This window comes from Bactrocera neohumeralis, chromosome 3 (genome assembly GCF_024586455.1).
Source record: "Bactrocera neohumeralis isolate Rockhampton chromosome 3, APGP_CSIRO_Bneo_wtdbg2-racon-allhic-juicebox.fasta_v2, whole genome shotgun sequence".
Taxonomy (NCBI): domain Eukaryota; kingdom Metazoa; phylum Arthropoda; class Insecta; order Diptera; family Tephritidae; genus Bactrocera; species Bactrocera neohumeralis.
The window spans coordinates 31,630,330-31,649,050 of NC_065920.1; the positions used below are offsets into that span (position 1 = coordinate 31,630,330).

Below are 18,721 nucleotides of genomic sequence, written 5' to 3' on the forward strand. Positions count from 1 at the left end.
TTTGGAATAGCCTTTAATGTGCGTAGCGGGTCACGTTGAATGTCTTTAATTGACTCACAATAGTTTCCCCGGAGCGGTTGTTTGAGTTTGCTGAATAGTGAGAGGCGGAGCTAAAACAGGCGAATGCGGTTGCTCGATATTGGTTTAAAATTTGGCGAAAAACGCATGAGGAATCAATGTAATCGTGGTGCAAAAACCAAAAGTTGTTGGCTTATAATTCCGGCCTTATTTTACTAACAGCTTCGTGCAAACGACGCATAACACTCAATTTGTGTTCCTTGTTGACAGTTTGGCCGGTCGTTACGAATTAGGAGTGCACCACACTTCGATAATGGAATGATTTGCTTTGACGTTGTTTCTTTTGATTTGGCTCACATTTTTAATGATATTCGGCCGATTGATCATCTATTTCCCGGTCGTAGATTCAAGACTCATCACCAGAAATAATACGTTTCATGACATCCTGGTAGTGGGAAACCATTGTTTCACAGACGTTAACGCGAAGCTGTTTTTCGAAAAAATTTAGTGGTTTTAGAACCAATCGTGCTTTCACTTTTCTTAGGCATAAGTGATCTTTCAAAATGGTTTTCACTGATGCTCCCGATATTCCAACGGTGCCAGAAAGATCTCTTACTGTTAATCGTCGATTCTCAAGTACCAATTCCTTTATTTTATTGACGTGTTGATCATCAGTTGATTTTGATGGTCGTCCTGCACGTTGTCAAAGCGTTCTTGACCCGTTTTGAATAATTTGTACCAATCAAAAACACTTACTCGCGACAATAAATTGTCACTGAAGGTCTCTTCCAACATTCTGAACGTTTCAACACAACGATTTGATTCCGCACATAAAATTTAATGGAACTTCTTCGTGGAATAATTTCACTCATCGTAAAAATCGCCGAATGCACTTTATGTACTGTCATATACTAAACACTAATGATTAGATTGAAGCGACATTTGGCGCAGATGTCACTGACAGTCATACCAACCAAGAAAAAAATATTTCGACGAATGTGCTTTCTCGCGAAATTTAAATTAAAAAGTCTTACTATTTTTTACCCTCTTATTATTTGTGGCTTAATTAAAACAGAAAAAATTTTACAACCTATTTGGTAGAGATAATTTATTAATTAATATTAATTAATAATTATAATTGATTTTTTTTAAACTCTGCAACTTATTTGGTACAGAAAATTATAATTAATTTTTTCCCACCCAAAGAAAAAATGTTATCGATAGGTAGACAGATGTACATATTATCTATGAAAATTCTTGTTTTGAAGAATTCTAATGTAAAAATGAAAACAGCTTAACAAATATTTTATGGTTTTGAACATTTTTATTTTAACTTATATAAATTTTGTATTTATTTAACTACAGATGTTGTTCTCTTGTGTTATTATTTCACCTCAGTTTTTCTTTTGTTTCAATACATTTGTAATACTTAAATTCATAATAATATCTGCACATAGGTCATTGCATTTAAATAAAATTCTCTCTTTAAATACAGTTACGTTGAACTTGAATAAACTTTATTCCTGCACACTGCCGCATTGCAACGCCAGTGATCAACAGCTTCGTTATAAGTCATTTTAATTACTTTTATAATAATAATATTAAATTGTTTACACTTTAATTTATATATATATTTATAAATATTTATACATTAAATTGGTATGTAAAATATGCGAATGAGGCTGTGTATGTTTCGTGGATGATGAGCAGTTTGCCTAACAGTTTAAACATAATGCAAAAATCTTTGAGCCTAAATAGGGGTTATCAAACTGATTTAAAAACTCTTGTACTGAGTGGGTAATAAATTTAAAGATAATTACAAATAATTAAGCAGGCTCTGGATGGAAATAATATTAGCTAAAAACCGAAAGCGTAAAAACTTCGAGAAACTTTTCACTCAGAGTGCCGGTGCCGGTGCCGGTGCTAATGTTTCCCGTTTCTTCCTTTCAAACGCACAAAAATAGTTATGTATGTGTGTATATTTAAGCGTTCACTACTCTACTTTTTCAGCTCCCACCTATCATTGCTCCTTTACATACATCGTTTAATTGCCTTATTTTTATATTTTGCTTCGAACTTTTAATCTACTGAAACTTTGTGCATTCCGGTACGTGTGTGTACAACTATGGTATTTCATATCTATGTATCTATGCCAGTATATTTGTATGTATGTATATCAATTGTATTTAGCTGATTAATTCATACTATGCGTTGCTGATGATTATGTATAGATGATTATTTGTATGCCATTTCCATTTGCTAGTACATTTTATATCAAGATTTTTTTTGCTTTTATTTATTTTTGTTTCATACTTTTTGCATTTGTTTGTGTTATTTTTGCGCATGCTCCCAGTGATTTTGAATTTGTTTGTCTTGAATTTTATATAAAATATAAAATTGATATTCTATAGATTTATAAAAATTTTCGAGAAATGGTTCAATGCGCGGTGCGGCTAAAATTCCTCGGTCTATCGTCAGTTCCTCTCTTTGCAATAACACTGATCTCTCAATAAAGCTTTCAACATGTCTACAACGGAGTCTTTTACATTTGTTAATATTAAATTTTGAAGATAAGTTAAATTAAATTTGAATAACTTTTTGAGCAGTAGTTTTGAGTCTGCAGCTTCGGTTGGTTATTTGAAAAATAAATTCCGTTTCTATGAGAGAGAGGGGCATGGTAGTGCTGTAGCAAATCTGCTGTCTTTAAGCTAACTTGTCAGATCTGTACCAATGTGTCGGCTATTCAAAATGATAGTTAATTTGAGTTTTTGCGATTTTTTACTAGAGTTTTAACTTATTTAGTTTGATTACTTTTCATTCGTTTAGTTTTGCCTAGATGAGCAGTTTCATGGTTGTAAGTGTGCACACATATTTCATGTGTATATACGTATGTATATATATATATTTATATATATGTATGTATATATAAATTTTAAATGGTTTACAAATGACTACTTATGTATGTAAGTAGGAGTTCTTGCGCTAACTCTGCTAACCGTTTAACTCATAGGTATGGTACCCAAATCATTGCTGGGTACTTGTTTCTTTCGTTCTTTCAAAAAGAGAGAGTGAGAGAGAGGTACTTAAGTTCTTTCGTAGAGATGGAAGTTCAACCTAGCGATTTCGATAATTTACTAATATACATGCAAATGTCAGAGTTTGATATCGTTTTGCGGTAAATACAAAATGTGGTGTGTTTCAAGTGTCATTGTGTCATTGAAATGTCTTAATGTATGTAAATAAAACCAAATCAATCTTTTATTTTCACTTGCAATTTTTATTATACTCGTATTTATGTATGTAATTGTTAATAATATGTATGCCTCATTGTAATCAAAATTAACAATCTTCTTTTATTATTATTATTAAATAGTGTCGCTTTAGTTTTGTCTTTCTTTTGTGGTATATAGGTATTGTTTATATATATAGTATATATATATATATATATATATTTATTTAATTATCTCTAATTTTGGTTTTTATTATTTAATATGTATAATATATGTTTGTATAGTGCAACTATGTGTAATCTAATTTTGTTTAGTTTAACTTTTCATAGCAATTTTTTATTTATTTTTACACCGCCTACAGGTTTTTCGTGCATATCATCAACATACATGTATCATCGCCCTACCATACTACTCGACAAATGGCGCTTAGAACGGTACAGCCGTTCTCAATATTCCAACTTTGCTATGCGAAATTAAAGTTATCTTAAAATTGCAGCAACAATATATTGCCGTTTTATATGTATGTCAGTGTAACTGTTTTCAGTGTTCCATTATTTGTGTGTGTTGCCATTTAACAGTATTTTTAGTTTCGGTACGAGTTTGTGTGTAGACCTTAACTATATTTTTACAAGACAAAAACATATACATATCTTCATTATTAATGTTCTATTTAGTTTAAAAATCAATAGTGGTATCTTCTCCATAACAATGATATTTGTTGTTGCATTTACTTTTGTCACTTAAAATAAGTTTAGTTATGTTCGTTTTTATGCCTGTTTTGTTACCATTGAAATAACGTATATTTTGTTTTGGTTTAATTCTCTGCATGCTGAGTTGTCTGCCTTAACCATTTATCCTTAATATAGTATAAATTAGCAGTAATAACTATTATTGTTCTTAATATGTCTTTAAATATTTTAATTGTAGTATTAAATATGAGTTTTCAAATTCTAAATATCTATTATTATTTGTATATATATGTTTATATATATATGCGTGTATATATATATATATTAAATATAAACTCCAACGATTTTTACATAAGTAAATAAAAGCAGCATGCCACAAAAGCACATCTCTCAAATAACGATTAACGCGTCAGTGTGGTGAAAAGGTGAAAATGAAAGTGACAAGACATTACTGAATTTAATTGAGATGAACTCAACTAAAAGCAAAAGTTGAAAAGTGAAAATGAAAGTGACATGTCATTAATAAATTCAGCTGAACTAAATAAAAAAAAGAAAACAAAATAGAAAATATAAAAGTAGACTAGTAATAAAATTAGGCCTACACACGGTAAAACGAAATATATATGAATATACATAAATATAACGATATTCTTACAAAAAAAAAAAAGATTTAAAAATTAAAAAAAAAATTACTTAAACTAGTTATAAACAATGACTTAATCGAATACCGATTATCAATTTTTTAACGTAATTACAAATACGAAAAATTATATATATACATATGTATGTAATTGAAATGCTGTCACACAACACATAAAAACATGCTTGTACATTTGTATGTATTTACTAATATTATGCCGTCTCAATATATATAAGTATTTAAATTATTGTTTTGTTGGCTTCCAAGAACCGATGATATTTGCTTTTTGCAATCACGCGTGAAGTTAAACTTTCTACAATTTATTTATTTTAACATGATTCATTAAATATTTATTTTTTAATTTATTAATTAATTGTAATTAGTAATTTTTCTATATAGATTACTACACTTACATAGCCATACAAACATATGTATACGAAATGCAATCATGCTATGCACATACATATGCTGGTGTGTTGATGCATTGAAAAGAAATAGATGCTTACTTAAACATAACGGTTAAAATTTATTATTATATTTTGTGAGATGAAAAAAAATTGAAATATTTATGGTACATAAGTAAGTAATGATGATTATGGACATAAATGAGCTGTACAAATATATTCAAGCATTGGACAATAATTAGGGTTTCAGCTGGATAATATTTCTACCAGCTGTTTTGCGAATTTCGGGGGCACTGAAGTTAGTTTTGTTATTTGCAATACGCTGTGTAACATTGAAAATTGTTATTTGTAATATTAGTGCTATGTACTCTCTTTAAGATAAGTCTGACTTTATCAATTACGACCGCTTAAAAGTCGATACAATTTTGTGCGTACTCATAACTGTAGCGGAAGTGGAAGTGCAAAAAATTGCTTTAATTGAAAGGCCAAATCTCTGTAGCTTACATATTGAACAAGAAGGCATGTGAAAATCACTACTAAACTTGGTTTATAGTGGAAACTGGTTTAAAACAAATGCACAAAAGAGATTTGTAAAAAAGTTTGTCAGACTCCTTTAAGATTTTGTAATTTTATTGAAAGACTTTTCGTTTCGAAACCTTTGTCATAAGGGATATCTCAAAATCTTTCAAATTTGTGGAAAAGTTTGTCAGACTCCTTTTGAGATTTTGTAATTTTATTCAAAGACCTTTCGTTTCGAAACTTTTGTCATGAGGGTGATCTCTCGATCGTTAGAAAGGACGCAATAGTGTACCAATATTAAAAAGATTTTATTATGTTCTGAAATTTAAATTAATGCTTAAGGATTCCGTTCACAAATCCAGTTTTATTTTTGTATCGCTGTAATAGTAGACAAATTTCCCCTCTATAAAAGAATTTGGCTGGCAGAAACCCCAATTATGTATGCAAGTTTTTATTTTTTGTGTTCTACAATGAGCGTCTTTAGAGCATTATCTTACACGAAATTAAATGTAACATCCCATACGTCAGTGTGTTTTTTGTATTATTTTTGCTGCGTAAATATTAGTTTTAGTATTTTTAATCGCTTTGAATTGTAAAATTCATAATTTGCTGATGGCGTAAATGTTCAACAACTTTATTATTTAATTAAAATTTAAATACAATTTACATTACAATTGGAATAATGACAAAAATGGCAAACAGTATTAAGAAATTGAAAATCTTTTATTTAATGTTTGCACCTTTTAATTTATACTATTTTGGTTTGGGTTTAAAGGTTTAATTTTTACTTTCATACTTATTTTTTTTTTTTTGTATTTTTAATTAGCATGTTTTGGTAAATTTAGTTTTAACATTTGAAACATCGCCCTCAATACTTAAATACAATACATACAAATTATGAAACAAATATAATATTGTGAAAAAATGCTTCCTTTCTAAAGAATCGAGCTGAAAGCAGAAAACAAACAACTTTGGAAAGAGCATACGTAGATACAATGGAGGCATCTCAATATCTATATAAGTATATATAAATATGTATATATAATTATGTATATAGTACAATACGGTCACAATATATACTAGACGATGCAATATAGTAGAGTACAATACAATGCGTCTTAATTCATTGCATATGATTTTATATAAACATTTTAACAGGAAGTCAACAGTTACAGAGTTTTGTTTTTGGTTTTCATATACATAACTACACACACACACATATTTCTGTGGATATGCATGCATGTGATTTTCGTAATTATTTAAATATTTGTCTAAGAGTAGTTTTTGCATTTGGTTTGTTTTCATAACCGACTCGCCTCGCCGCGGCCATTTTGAATGCCAAAGCTGCATTTGACAGCGAACCGTTGCACAGGCATAATGCTGTGTTTACACCGCCTACTATATTTATTTCAATTTGTTACCATTTTCATTACATTTTAGAAATTTCTCTAGTTAGTTTTAACGCGGTGTGTTTGATTGTTGGTTTCGAGGTCGGAGTCGAGGACTAACAAAGAATTAAATTATTTTTGTTTGTGTATATATATATACAAGTATATATGTATATATATATATAATTATATATATATAGGATGTATGTATGTATATTTTTTATGCGAATTAGACGTTTCTTCTTCAAAGACTTATACTTTTTCTATGTGGAACTAATGATGAGCGGTTTGCCTGTTGTTGTTGTTCGGTTGTTCGGTAATTTGTTGTATATTATGTGTTTGATTTATTTTGTTTTGTTGTTGTTGCTGTTGTTTTTTCTTGTTGTTGACGGCATTGTAATTTATATTTGTTATGTTAGACTATCATCTCTAGCATTCATTTGCGGTACGGTACGGTTCGGGTAACTATTACATAGTGAGTATGCAAATATGTTAGTTGATTTATTTTGCGTTTACTACATGAATTCATTGTATTGATGAACAACTGTTAAAAATGTTTAATCAATAATCTTAATGTTAGAAATACATTTTTTTTAAATACAGACATACAAGTTATGTATTTATGGTAGTTAGTGAAAGCACCATGGTATATTTATATATAGCTTGTTACCTTGATCTTCACGTCTCACATTCTTCACACCTCCTACTTAGTACTTTCTACATAAACCGCCCCCGTCACTTTACTTCATATTCTTCAGTATTTCATCGGTTTCCTCGGGATCCTTCAATGTGTGCCATTGGGCAATCGGTCGTCGTGGTGAGGCCAACATATCGGACCAATGCCGCAATTCGGTGCCGGTAGCCATACAGCCGAGTATGCAGCGTCCAATCGGCTCAGATGTACCGATACGATCGTAATCCACAACAGTAACGACGAGACAGATTTTCTGAGATAATATCCAGTAAAAGAATTGCATCAAAATCGCAGCAAAACGTTTGCGTATTTGTAAAGAGTAAAATAGATTAGTAAGTTGTGTATAATATTTTATAGCAAATTTCCTGCATTTGTTGCGGTCACAGTTTTTTATGTTTCTTGTTCTTTTGTTTTTAATATAAATATTTTATTTATCTTTATTAAAAAAAAAAAAACTTTAATTAAAATTAATTATTTTAATTTTTCTTGACTTTGGGTTTGTTTTATAGTTTGTTGAAGAAGAAGAGTTTTTGTTTGTAGTTGTTAAAATAGGATCTTTCGCATGATTATCTGAGTGAGCAGAGAAGTGGGGGGAGTTGTGCACCACGAACAACTAGTTTAACGCTAGGTTTGTGCAATTTTGCGGGTAGGTTGGAGGAGTTGGATGGTGATTGTCTCAATTTAGGCATACTTAAATGTAATTACTCACTAACTACGATTACTAATAACAACGAGAACAAATTTTGTATATGTAATAATATCAAGTGTATTATATTTGAGCAAAATAGGGTAGTATTCTAAGACTAAATTGCAATTATTCTAATTAAAAAAATTGTGAAATGTTTCAAAACCAATGTACTCTATTCTGTACACTATCTTGATAAAAGACTTTTTATTAGACTCGGTCTAAATGCTTCTTAAATTAACTTTTAGTTTAGAAGTGCACAATTCTTAGTTGCCTAGGCTAAAATAATTCGCTGTAAGTTTACTCCTTATATATATAATGATTCTCAATCAGTATTTACGGTGTTCTATGGGGTTACATGGGTTACGGGTTTCAAAAAATCGATTTCTTATTAAATTCTATAACAGCTCTAGAATATTGTCCTAAAATTTCAAGTTGATCCGAGTAATAGTCCCGGAGATACAGCCTTGAGAACTTGTACGCTATAAGCTAACTAGGCTAAGTGTGCCGTCTTAAAACTCGTTTTTCTCGAAACTGTGTTTTTGAAGTTGTGTGGCAAGATTTCTCGAGAATTTTTTTCCAAAAATTGCAGAATTTCTTTTTTAATAGTGTATGTTTGTAACAATAAAAAATTCGAATAAAATATTTTATTTTTTATACGAGATAAAATTGTTGAAAAGGCTGTTTTTTACCCGAGGAAATCCATGTAACCCCGTATAGGCGGTAAAGCCACTAGCTAATGCGTCTAAGGTCGAAAAGGAAAAGCTTACGTTAATTTTTTATATTGGCCTCAGACTTTATACTATTTTTCATGGCATAAAATATGTATATAGTTTTTGAACTAAAATCACTGAGAAAGTGCATAAGTACTTAAGGGTGGTAGCGTTTAACTCCTTTCAAATGAGAAAGTTTTATTTAACTACCGTTTTTAAAAATTATAACCTAAAAAACTTTGTGAACTAGTGAGCAACCACATAGGAACTTAATGGTTCAAATATTCTCTTTAATCGAGAACCTAACATAACCTATATAATTCTGGTAAAGCAGAGCCTTTTGTGTACTGTATTTGAAAGAATGCTGAGGATACTCTTTCTCTGCAGTTTGGTTGGGATTGAGATGCTTTTCACTAGTTACATATTTGAAAATGGAAAGCATAAATTTGCTCACTTCGCACAAATATATTGAATTATACAAAAACGAATTTTACAAGCTAATTGCTAAGTATGTAAGTTGATCAAGCTGATTCAAAGTTACAAAAACGGAAGCTTTAACATAAAATAGCTTAGTGTTAGGCGTTTACTAGTCAAGATCGATCACTTAAGCGGCGAATTGTATTATTAAACACATGCAAATAAAGAAAAATATCAGCAGTAACGGTTTTTTCTAACCTAATTAGCTATTTGTTCTATTCTAAAACTATATTTGCACTAAGTATGTATGTATGTACTCATTTCGATATGTAATATGTACGATTATGCATTTACATTCAGCATTTTCTGGTGGTTTTGAGGCAGTGCTTATTGATCGCTTATCACAAAGTTAGCATACATAAGCTTTGTATGTGGTAAATAAGTATGTAAGAGCGAGTAGAATGGCCGTAGCGCCACCCATACATAAGTATAACGGTGCGATTATGTCAAACAGTGTCAATGGATATGAGATATTGCTGTAATATTTATTTATATTTTTTTTTGGTGATATTTAAATGAACAATTTCTTTACGAACACGTGGCTACGCGGCGTCTGGGTTGACGTCTTCGCCCAAAGAATAATGTTCATTAAATACTGGTAAACGAAAATGTATAATATTCAATCCCATTTTGCGAAGTTGTTTTTTTTTGCTGTGTGTGTGTTTTGGTATTGGTTGGAAGTCCAGCGTACAGGGACTATTGAGTATCACAGTTAGGGGGCGTGAGAGCGGTCAGCCTGACTGACACGAAACAACGCGGCTACATTCTTTTTGGGTCTAGCTGACGCTCGGGACATTACTACTATCTTAACTACATACATTGTAAATTTGTAAGTTAATTGTATAAAATATATGTATGTATATGTGTGTATAAACCAGTGTATTTCAAAAATTAAAATTAATTTCAAAAAAACTAATAATTTACAACACTGGACCACAAAAAAGTTTTGACGACTTGTAAATTTTATCTTCGCTATTTACACTTCTCAATTGTTTTTATTGTTTTATGCTTTATTTTTAGTTTTCTTTTAGTTTACTCCTCTCAGCTACTTGCGCCCGTTAGCATTTGTTACTATTCTTTGTTGGTTTTTCTTGTTGTGCAGTGTTCTTGTAGTTGTAGTTCTAGTGCTTGTTGTAGTTGTTGTTGTTTTGCGATTTGTTATTGCTGTTGTAATATCGTATCAAATCAGAAGACAGTGTCAAAACAACGAACCCATGGCGGTCGTCGTTATTGACGCCGACAATATTCACATGTACATATGTATAGTATATATATATTTATATGTATGTACATTGACTATTTTACGCTGCAGCTCCTTGGGAGCTTCTCAGTAGCGAAGCTTTGTATTACCAAGTGTTAGTTAGTTAGAAAATAAATAGGAGTGAAGGAGTTGTAAGGAGTACCCACCCCTTATAGTGGTGAGTATGTAAAATGTATCGTGGTGATATTCACTTCAAGGACGAAGTAGGGAAAGTTCATACGAAGAATACGATACGGAAAGAGCTGTCTTTGCTAGGTGTGACGTACTTCATTAGAAGCAGCCAATTACATTTTTCTTAATATGGTAGGGTGTATATCAATGGGTGGAAAGGTTCTGAGGAAGATTTACGGTCCTTTGCGCATTGCCAACCGCGCATACCGCAGTCGATGGAACGATGGGCTGTACAGGATATACGACGACATTGACATAGTTCAGCGAATTAAGAGACAGCGGCTACCAATGGATGAAAACACTCCAGCTCTGAGATATCAATGGTTATTTTAATTATAAAACTGACAGTAGTCGATGGCTGGTGACATAATACTATATGCAGTGGGCATAGCACGAAATCATTGAGGGTCAGTTTGTGTTATGGATTAGTAATATGACAGTCTTCATCGCTGATCCCTGAATGATTGTTTGGGATGAAAAGACGTTGGGGCATTACAATTGCGAATTCGCACTTTCATCTTTGGAAACCATTCAAATCGTTTATAAACTTCAGCATATTGTTCAACGATGTTTGGTTGGTCCTTACTGAGGAACACATCGGTGTGTTGATGGCTTATGAACGATCCCTGCCCCCACGTGTCTGATACTGACTAAGCTTTCGAAATATCTCTTCCCTGATTATAATATGAACTATAAAATAAATAAAAAACGTTTTAGGTTTTAGAATATCGCGGTAGGTGGTGCTGAAACCAAAAATTAATACAAAGCGCTTCAGGCTCAATATTGTCTTCCAAAGTTAAGTTGTGGATTGAAGATTTCCACATGGTGAGGTCAGTTTAGAAAACTATTTACTGTGTTTACTACAGCAATCCCTAAGAAATTATCATTGCGGATTTTTAATTGAAAGACGAGAATTTTTAAACAATGCAGTTCTTTCAATGTAATGCCACTGGACAATCTTATTTTAGGCGCTTTCATTGCCAAAGTTGCACAGTAAAAGTATACAAGGAAGCTACCTGAAACTACCAGTTTGTGGTTATTCAGTTCATAGCATACTTTTGTGAACAGGGAGACCAGAAGTGTAGCCTATTTCTAAGTAGAAACTTCTTACTTTGCATGTGAAACACAGGAAAACAGTTTTCTCAAGCAAAGGATGCTGCTCAATTGGAGTTAAATTGCTGAAGTGTTCGATAGTTACTAATAATATTAAAATACTTGTACTTTCGCTGAACTCCTTACCGCCTGCAGTGAATACCACCTGCATACATGCGATTATTTGCATTGGTTTGAGTTGTGTTTGAGTGTTGAGAGTGTCAAGTCGAAAGAGTTTTCGATTAGTGAATCAACAAAAAGAAAACTTGAGTGAGAAACTCAAACTACATAGATACAAAGTCCTTCTCCATGCACATATACAATTGTGTTACACGGGTTTTCGAGCTCGTCACAGCTGCTGTCAGCTGACTTTTACACGTCGTCATTTACGTATGAGGCATTGCTGTGTGTGGGGAAAGTTTGCGCTGAATTCGCGTGCAGACCACACTTCGGGTGGCGAACTAAGTATTTCTTGCAATCTATGTAGCCATACACTTGTTTAGTAATACTTATGTACATATGTACACCTGTGTATGTGTTTAAAGCCGTTAATTGAGTATCTCGCTACGAAAGCCTAAACTAGTTAGAAATTGGTTAAGGACTAATCGTGCACAGTCCTACGGGCTAACACCGTTCAATGTGATTGTTTTGTTTTTGTTTTAGTTTTACAATAATTAATTTGCTTTAATTTTTGGTACTAATATAAAAGCGCAAAATAATTAAAAAATAAAAATTTTTTTTTGCTTAAATTTTTTGATTTTGTTATTATAAATAATAAAGGAACTTAAATAATTCAAATACTCAAATATTTGTTAACACATTTATGTAAGCTACACAAAAATATGCCACTTTTTAAACAACAGTTAAGCCAAAAACAAAGTACGCATGTGTATATCGCTGTCAAAGCAAAAATAAAGCATTTTCGTACTCGTATCTATGTATGTATGTATATACACACAGCGGTACTCTTGCCGAGTGAAAATGTAGCAGCAGTTTGCTTTGCTTATTTACAACAACAAATTCTTGAATAATTTTCTTCAACAAAAATGATAATAACAGTAACTAAGCAGCCGACTTTTCCAAAGAAAAAATCAAAAGCGGCGAAAATGAAGCCATTTTGGTTAAAATTATGGTTATTGAGCGAACACCGATTACAAATAATCATTATTACTTAAGTACTGGTACTTTGTCTAAATTAAATGGTACGTAGTAATTTGTTTGTTTGCTTGTTTTGCTGTTTGGCGTCTGTACGATTACTTTAGTGTGCCGGATATGTGGTATATAACGGTTATTCAAACTCAATCGGTACTTGGTATGTACAAAACATTGAATGTAGACTTTCAAAACATGTAGTGGATTAGTTCGCTATGTAGGGATTTTATAATATTCTTGCGGTATATTTTTCTGTTTCAAAAAACATTGATAACTTTGCAAGTACAAGGCAGGTGAGTGGGAGCGGGGAGAACATTTAATATAACGTTGGTTGGGTGGTAGTAGTGGGGTTCATAGTAGTAGTAGTGGTGGTTGTAGTAGTAGTAGTATTTGTTGTTGTAGTAATAAGAGTAATTTTAGTAGGTATTTGTTTGAGCAGTTGTGATTGTAGTAGTTTTCAAGTAGTTAGTAGTAGAAGTAGTGGTAGTAGTAGTAAGTAGTAGTAGTAGTAGTAGTAGTAGTAGTAGTGGTAGTAATAGTAGTAGTTTTTAAGTAGTTAGTAGTAGGATAGTATAATACATTCTCGCATACTTGTATTTGTTCAAATGGTACTTCAAATGAGAACGACTCATTATAGTAAGGGTTGAGGGTGCATTTTTTGATACTTGTCTTCTTCTTTTTCAAACGTTTTCCATTTTGCATGATTGCAATTTTCACATATGGATCTATAAAAATAGAAAGAGAAAGTGAGAAAATCAAAAGTAAATACAAAATTTCAATTGCAATTCAATTCAGTTTGTTTACTTTGTTTAATTTGCTTCAATTTTCATTAAATTTTGGTTGAACTAATTTCTGTTTGTGGCTTGGGTTGTTTTGGTTTTTTTTTCGGTAATTTATCTTAAATATGTATAGTCCACGTTTAGGTTTATATATATGTAACTTGGTTATAAAATTTGCAAATTTAATAGAAAACAGCTTTACATATATATATATATGTATAAATATATACTATAATTGTTAATTTTCTCAAACCAACTTTGTAAACATTTATTATGGGGAACAACTTAAAGTACGGTTTCAAAAAAAAAAAAAGAACAAAAATTGAATAAAGAAATAAATCAAAATAAATAACTGAATAATTACGAAGTTAAAAGCAAATTATGCACAGCAAACGGTGCACTGAATCTTCCTAACTGCATATTAACTATAATACTATATTATTATTGCAGCTTCTTAATTAAGATATTTGCATATACTAAACACTAATGATTATTTTGATGTGACATTTGTCATTGATGTCACTGACAGTCATATCAACTAAGGAAAAAAATATTTCAACGAAAGCGTTTTAATTTATTATTGCAGCTTTTTAACATAAACTTGATTGCTAACTTGATAGAGTTACTCATAGATTTGGTAAAAAGTAGCCAAGTATTGCATCTTATTCTCTATAATAATGGGTTGTCAAAAAAGTCTTGCGGTATTTTTATTGTTTTTTTTTTTTATTGAAATTGAAATGAATTTTTGATGACTCATGCCCAGCTCTTGACCGATGCTACGCCTGCTACTATGCCGGTCTCTTTCGACCAATTCAGCGATTTTATCGCAATTTTCGACGACAAGCCTTCCGGAGCGTGGCGCATCTTCGACCACCTCTACACCAGAACGAAAACGTTGAAACCATCGTTGGGCGGTGGAAATGGAAACTGTATCGGGTCCATAAACTGCACAAATTTTATTGGCGGCTTGAGATGCATTTTTGCCTTTATCGTAGTAGTACTGTAAAATATGCCGTATTTTCTCTTTATTTTGCTCCATGTTTGCGACGCTATAACTCACGAACGACTTAAAAGAAACGACAATCAATCAAACGGTGTTAGCGCGTGAAATGAGCTTTCCAAAAAGATATAGCATGACCCGATGCGACGAATAAAACTAAACCTACGCGCTTTCAGCCCCAAGCAAGACTTTTTTGACAACCCATTATAATTTTGAATAAAGCAGAAAGTAAAACTCCACTAAGAAATCATATCGATGCCATAAGAGCGAAAAGTTAACACCAATATATTACAATCTGTTATTATGTGACTATTATACTTAGGCATACATAGACTAGGTTAGGTTAAGTCCTTTGTGAAACCGAAAAACTCCTATGGTTAGATCTCATTTATTGAAAATGCGCTAGGAATCCATCGCAATCCTGCTTATTTTACTTATATACACGGTGGTTCACTTGGATCTCTTAATAAGCCACATGTGTGATCTGAAGCTAAATCTGTAATTTATTCTGAGAACACAACTTTATAACTAAACTTGTTGAAAGGACAAAATGATAACTTCAGCTATTAGCGTGATCTATTGTTCTATAACTGTTAAAGCAAGAAAAGACGTAAATTTTGGTTACACGGAAACTATAATAATCCTTCACAAATATAGAAAATTACATACTTGTATAAGAATGTAATGTTTGTTTGGCAGCTATATGCTATAGTTATCTGATTTGAATATAATTTTTGGCGATTGTACCGCTGCATTGGAAAACAATCTCTGCCGAATTTCTTGAGGACATCTTTTTAAACAAGCAAGTTTTCTATATAGGGATTGGATTTTAGATCAAGCAGTTTGTATGACAGCTATATAACGGTTGATCCAAGTAGATATACTTTTTTCAATAGACTCTTTTTGATAGATCACGCGTGAGTCGTGTCAAGCTGACATGTTAGTTTTGTTCAGTATTGTTTGGCATTTAGTCACGGAAAGTCTCACGGCTGAACAACTTTATTACGAAAATCCACGTTCTGTAAACAATGTGTTTCGTGCGCTTCGCTCAACTTCTGGTCGACATAATTGGCCTACTGAGCGTACTATTCGTAACACCATCTTGAGACCCAGCATTCATCATTGAATAATATTCGACCGAATAGACCATGCCGAGCACGCAGGGAAGAGAATATAGCAGCCGTAGCTGAGAGTGGAGAGTCGATTTGGCGCCGTTCGCAGCAACTTGGACTGGCGTATGGAACGACTTTGCTCATTTTACGTCGTGATCTTAAATTGAAAGCGCACAAAAGTCTTAAAAAGTCCAAGAAGATCCCTCGTTTTCGAGCCAAATTTGCTTCAACGATAAGGTTCCCATTTCAGGTTCAATGGGTATGTAAAGAAGCAAAATTGCCGCATTTGAGACAAAGAGCAACCCGAAGAGATTCAAGAGCTGCCATTTCATCCAGAAAAAATAACGGTTTGGTGGGGTTTGTGGGCCGGTGGAATCACCGTCAATGGCCACTGTTATCGCGCTATGATAACCGACTACTTGCTCGTATCTCGGACTTTTGGTTTCAACAATACGGCGCCACTTTCCACATATCGCATACTATCAATGGATTTATTGAGAGAACACTTCGTTGAGCAGAAAATTTCACGTTTTGGGCCGGTCGATTGGCCACAAGGATCGTGTGATATCACATTTTTTTCTGTAGGGTGGGATATGTAAAGTTTAAGTAATCCCGCTTCGATTCGGGTCTTGGAGAAAAATATAATATCGTGCATGTCGTTCCGCTGTCATCAGTCGAAATGTTCGAACGAATCATCGAAAATTGGCCTCAACGAATGGACCATCTGAGACGTAGACGCGACCAATATTCGAAAGAGATAATCTCCAAAAAATAAATGCCAAAGAATGCTAGGTTGAATGATAATAAACATTTTCCATTCAATTTAAAGTTGCTGTGTTTTTTTTCTTTAAAAAAGTAGAAAACCTCGAAATGGATCACCCTTTACTATCGTAGTCCGGCTTAAAGAGGTTGTTTAGAAATTTTTCGTTGCTTTATAAAATTATTTGATTATTATGACAGCTGTATGTCCAATAAATGAGCAGCTTTTTGAGGTGAAAAAAGTTGGCATAACTACTACTTCGATTTTCTCCATGTTTCTCTTATTTTACAAAGACTGTTTCCAAGCTCCTGAAGACTCAGTGGCACCGGCATTTTTAAGGGCTTTGCTAAACAAATGCGTTTGTGGAAGACTAAATAAAACATGTAATTCGATTACTTACGAAAATAAGATAACACCTAACTAATAAACATTGAATAACATTTCTTTTTAACAATTATATAACCAACTGATTTAAAATTATTTAACGGTAATTTAAACGATTTCATCAATTCATATGTTTGTAAAAGCCTAGAAGAGCTGGATTTGATATTTTCAGAGGCAACACCGCTGCACGTAGGAGGGCGCATTAGGACGAAACAGTACGAGTTGAGAATGAAAGCGAGCGGATAAGGTAGCAAAGATGTACAGTTCAAAACGTGCGAGCCTCCTATAGCTTAAAATATACACATATTTTATATATTAGTTTTTAATTTTTTACATTGGAGTTCATTTGAGAATGCTTGGCAGGCTTTACAGCAGCTTTGTTGCATTTACAAATAAATATTTTTCATATTTAAATATACAAGTATAAACTAGCATATGCTATATAAGTATTTATGCAAAAATATTATTTTATTATTAGTCGTAAGAGTAAAGTAAAATAAGTAGGAAATTATGAGGAGCGCCGCACTGTGTTGCCATTTGAAAATATCGATGATTTTTAATGAAGGAGTGGTTGAAATTGTTAATCGTATAGTTAGAGAAGCGTAGAATCGAAATCGAAAGTTAGTTATAAAACACAATTTAGAAAGCTACGCCAAAGGGCAAATGAGAATGGACGATTTTAGCAAAACAAAGAAGTTCATATGAAATAAAGTTAATAAAATATTGCATGGATTGACTTTCAAAAGCTAATTTTTGCAAGCAATGGAAAAATATATATAAACATAGCGTACATAAAATCGCCCACTTGCTAAATTGGAGTAGTAAAAAATATGGCAACAAAATCTCAAGCAATTTTAAGAGTTTAAATTAATAATTTAATTTTTTTCTATTAAAAAAGTAATTAAGTAATTTTGGCATGCATGAACCCCCGAGAAAAGGCTAGTAAATATACCTACATGTACTAAGTAAAACAAAACTACACAAACACTTATTGGACACAACATTCAGTGTGTAACGGTTTTGCAAAAGTCCGATGCAAGGACGACAGTTTCACGTAGTGGAATGCAGATTTACAAGTTTTATAACTGTCTCGGGTTTCTCGCTGCTTATAACGGTGCAATTATAAAACCCGATTGCATTCAACGAAAAATGCAAATTTGAAAAACTGTCGAATTCCTTGCATCGCATTGGCGCCACAATTTATTACCAGACAATCCGCCGACGTCCATCTTCTTCAAGTTCTTTGCCTCCAAGATGACCACAGTTAGCTTGCCAGCAGTTGGAACGTAACGTAGTGAGAAGCAGATATCGCCAAGCTTTTCCTATATACATATATTTTTTTTACAAATCATATAATCGTATGAGAGAATTGTCAAAGAGAAGAGAAGGAAAGAGAAAAAAAATCCAAAAATATTATTTTTCATTTGATTTAACTCTTATTTAAGCACAAACAAATTATATATATTTCACACAATTGAAACATTAATAATATTTAAGCACACAACATATCACTTGAGCTACCATACAATATATATTTAAGTATTCAGTTGGGT

At 32.3% G+C, this 18,721-nt stretch overlaps 1 protein-coding gene across 7 annotated transcripts in view; it reads right to left on the reverse strand.

Moving 5' to 3' along the window:
• Positions 1-1,320: 1,320 nt before the first annotated feature.
• Positions 1,321-18,721, reverse strand: part of LOC126753903 (synaptotagmin 1) — an 87,608-nt gene continuing 70,207 nt past the window's right edge. For 4 of the 7 annotated variants that reach the window (XM_050465664.1, XM_050465667.1, XM_050465662.1 and 1 more), the window contains 4 exons: positions 18,376-18,490; positions 13,725-13,858; positions 7,559-7,835; positions 1,321-7,432 (listed from right to left, as the gene is read on the reverse strand). In XM_050465664.1, coding sequence (XP_050321621.1) covers positions 7,629-7,835; positions 13,725-13,858; positions 18,376-18,490 — 456 coding nt within the window. In that variant the 3' untranslated portion in view covers positions 1,321-7,432; positions 7,559-7,628. The remainder of the gene's footprint in view (positions 7,433-7,558; positions 7,836-13,724; positions 13,859-18,375; positions 18,491-18,721) is intronic. The other 3 variants (XM_050465669.1, XM_050465668.1, XM_050465665.1) reach the window with 2 other exon arrangements.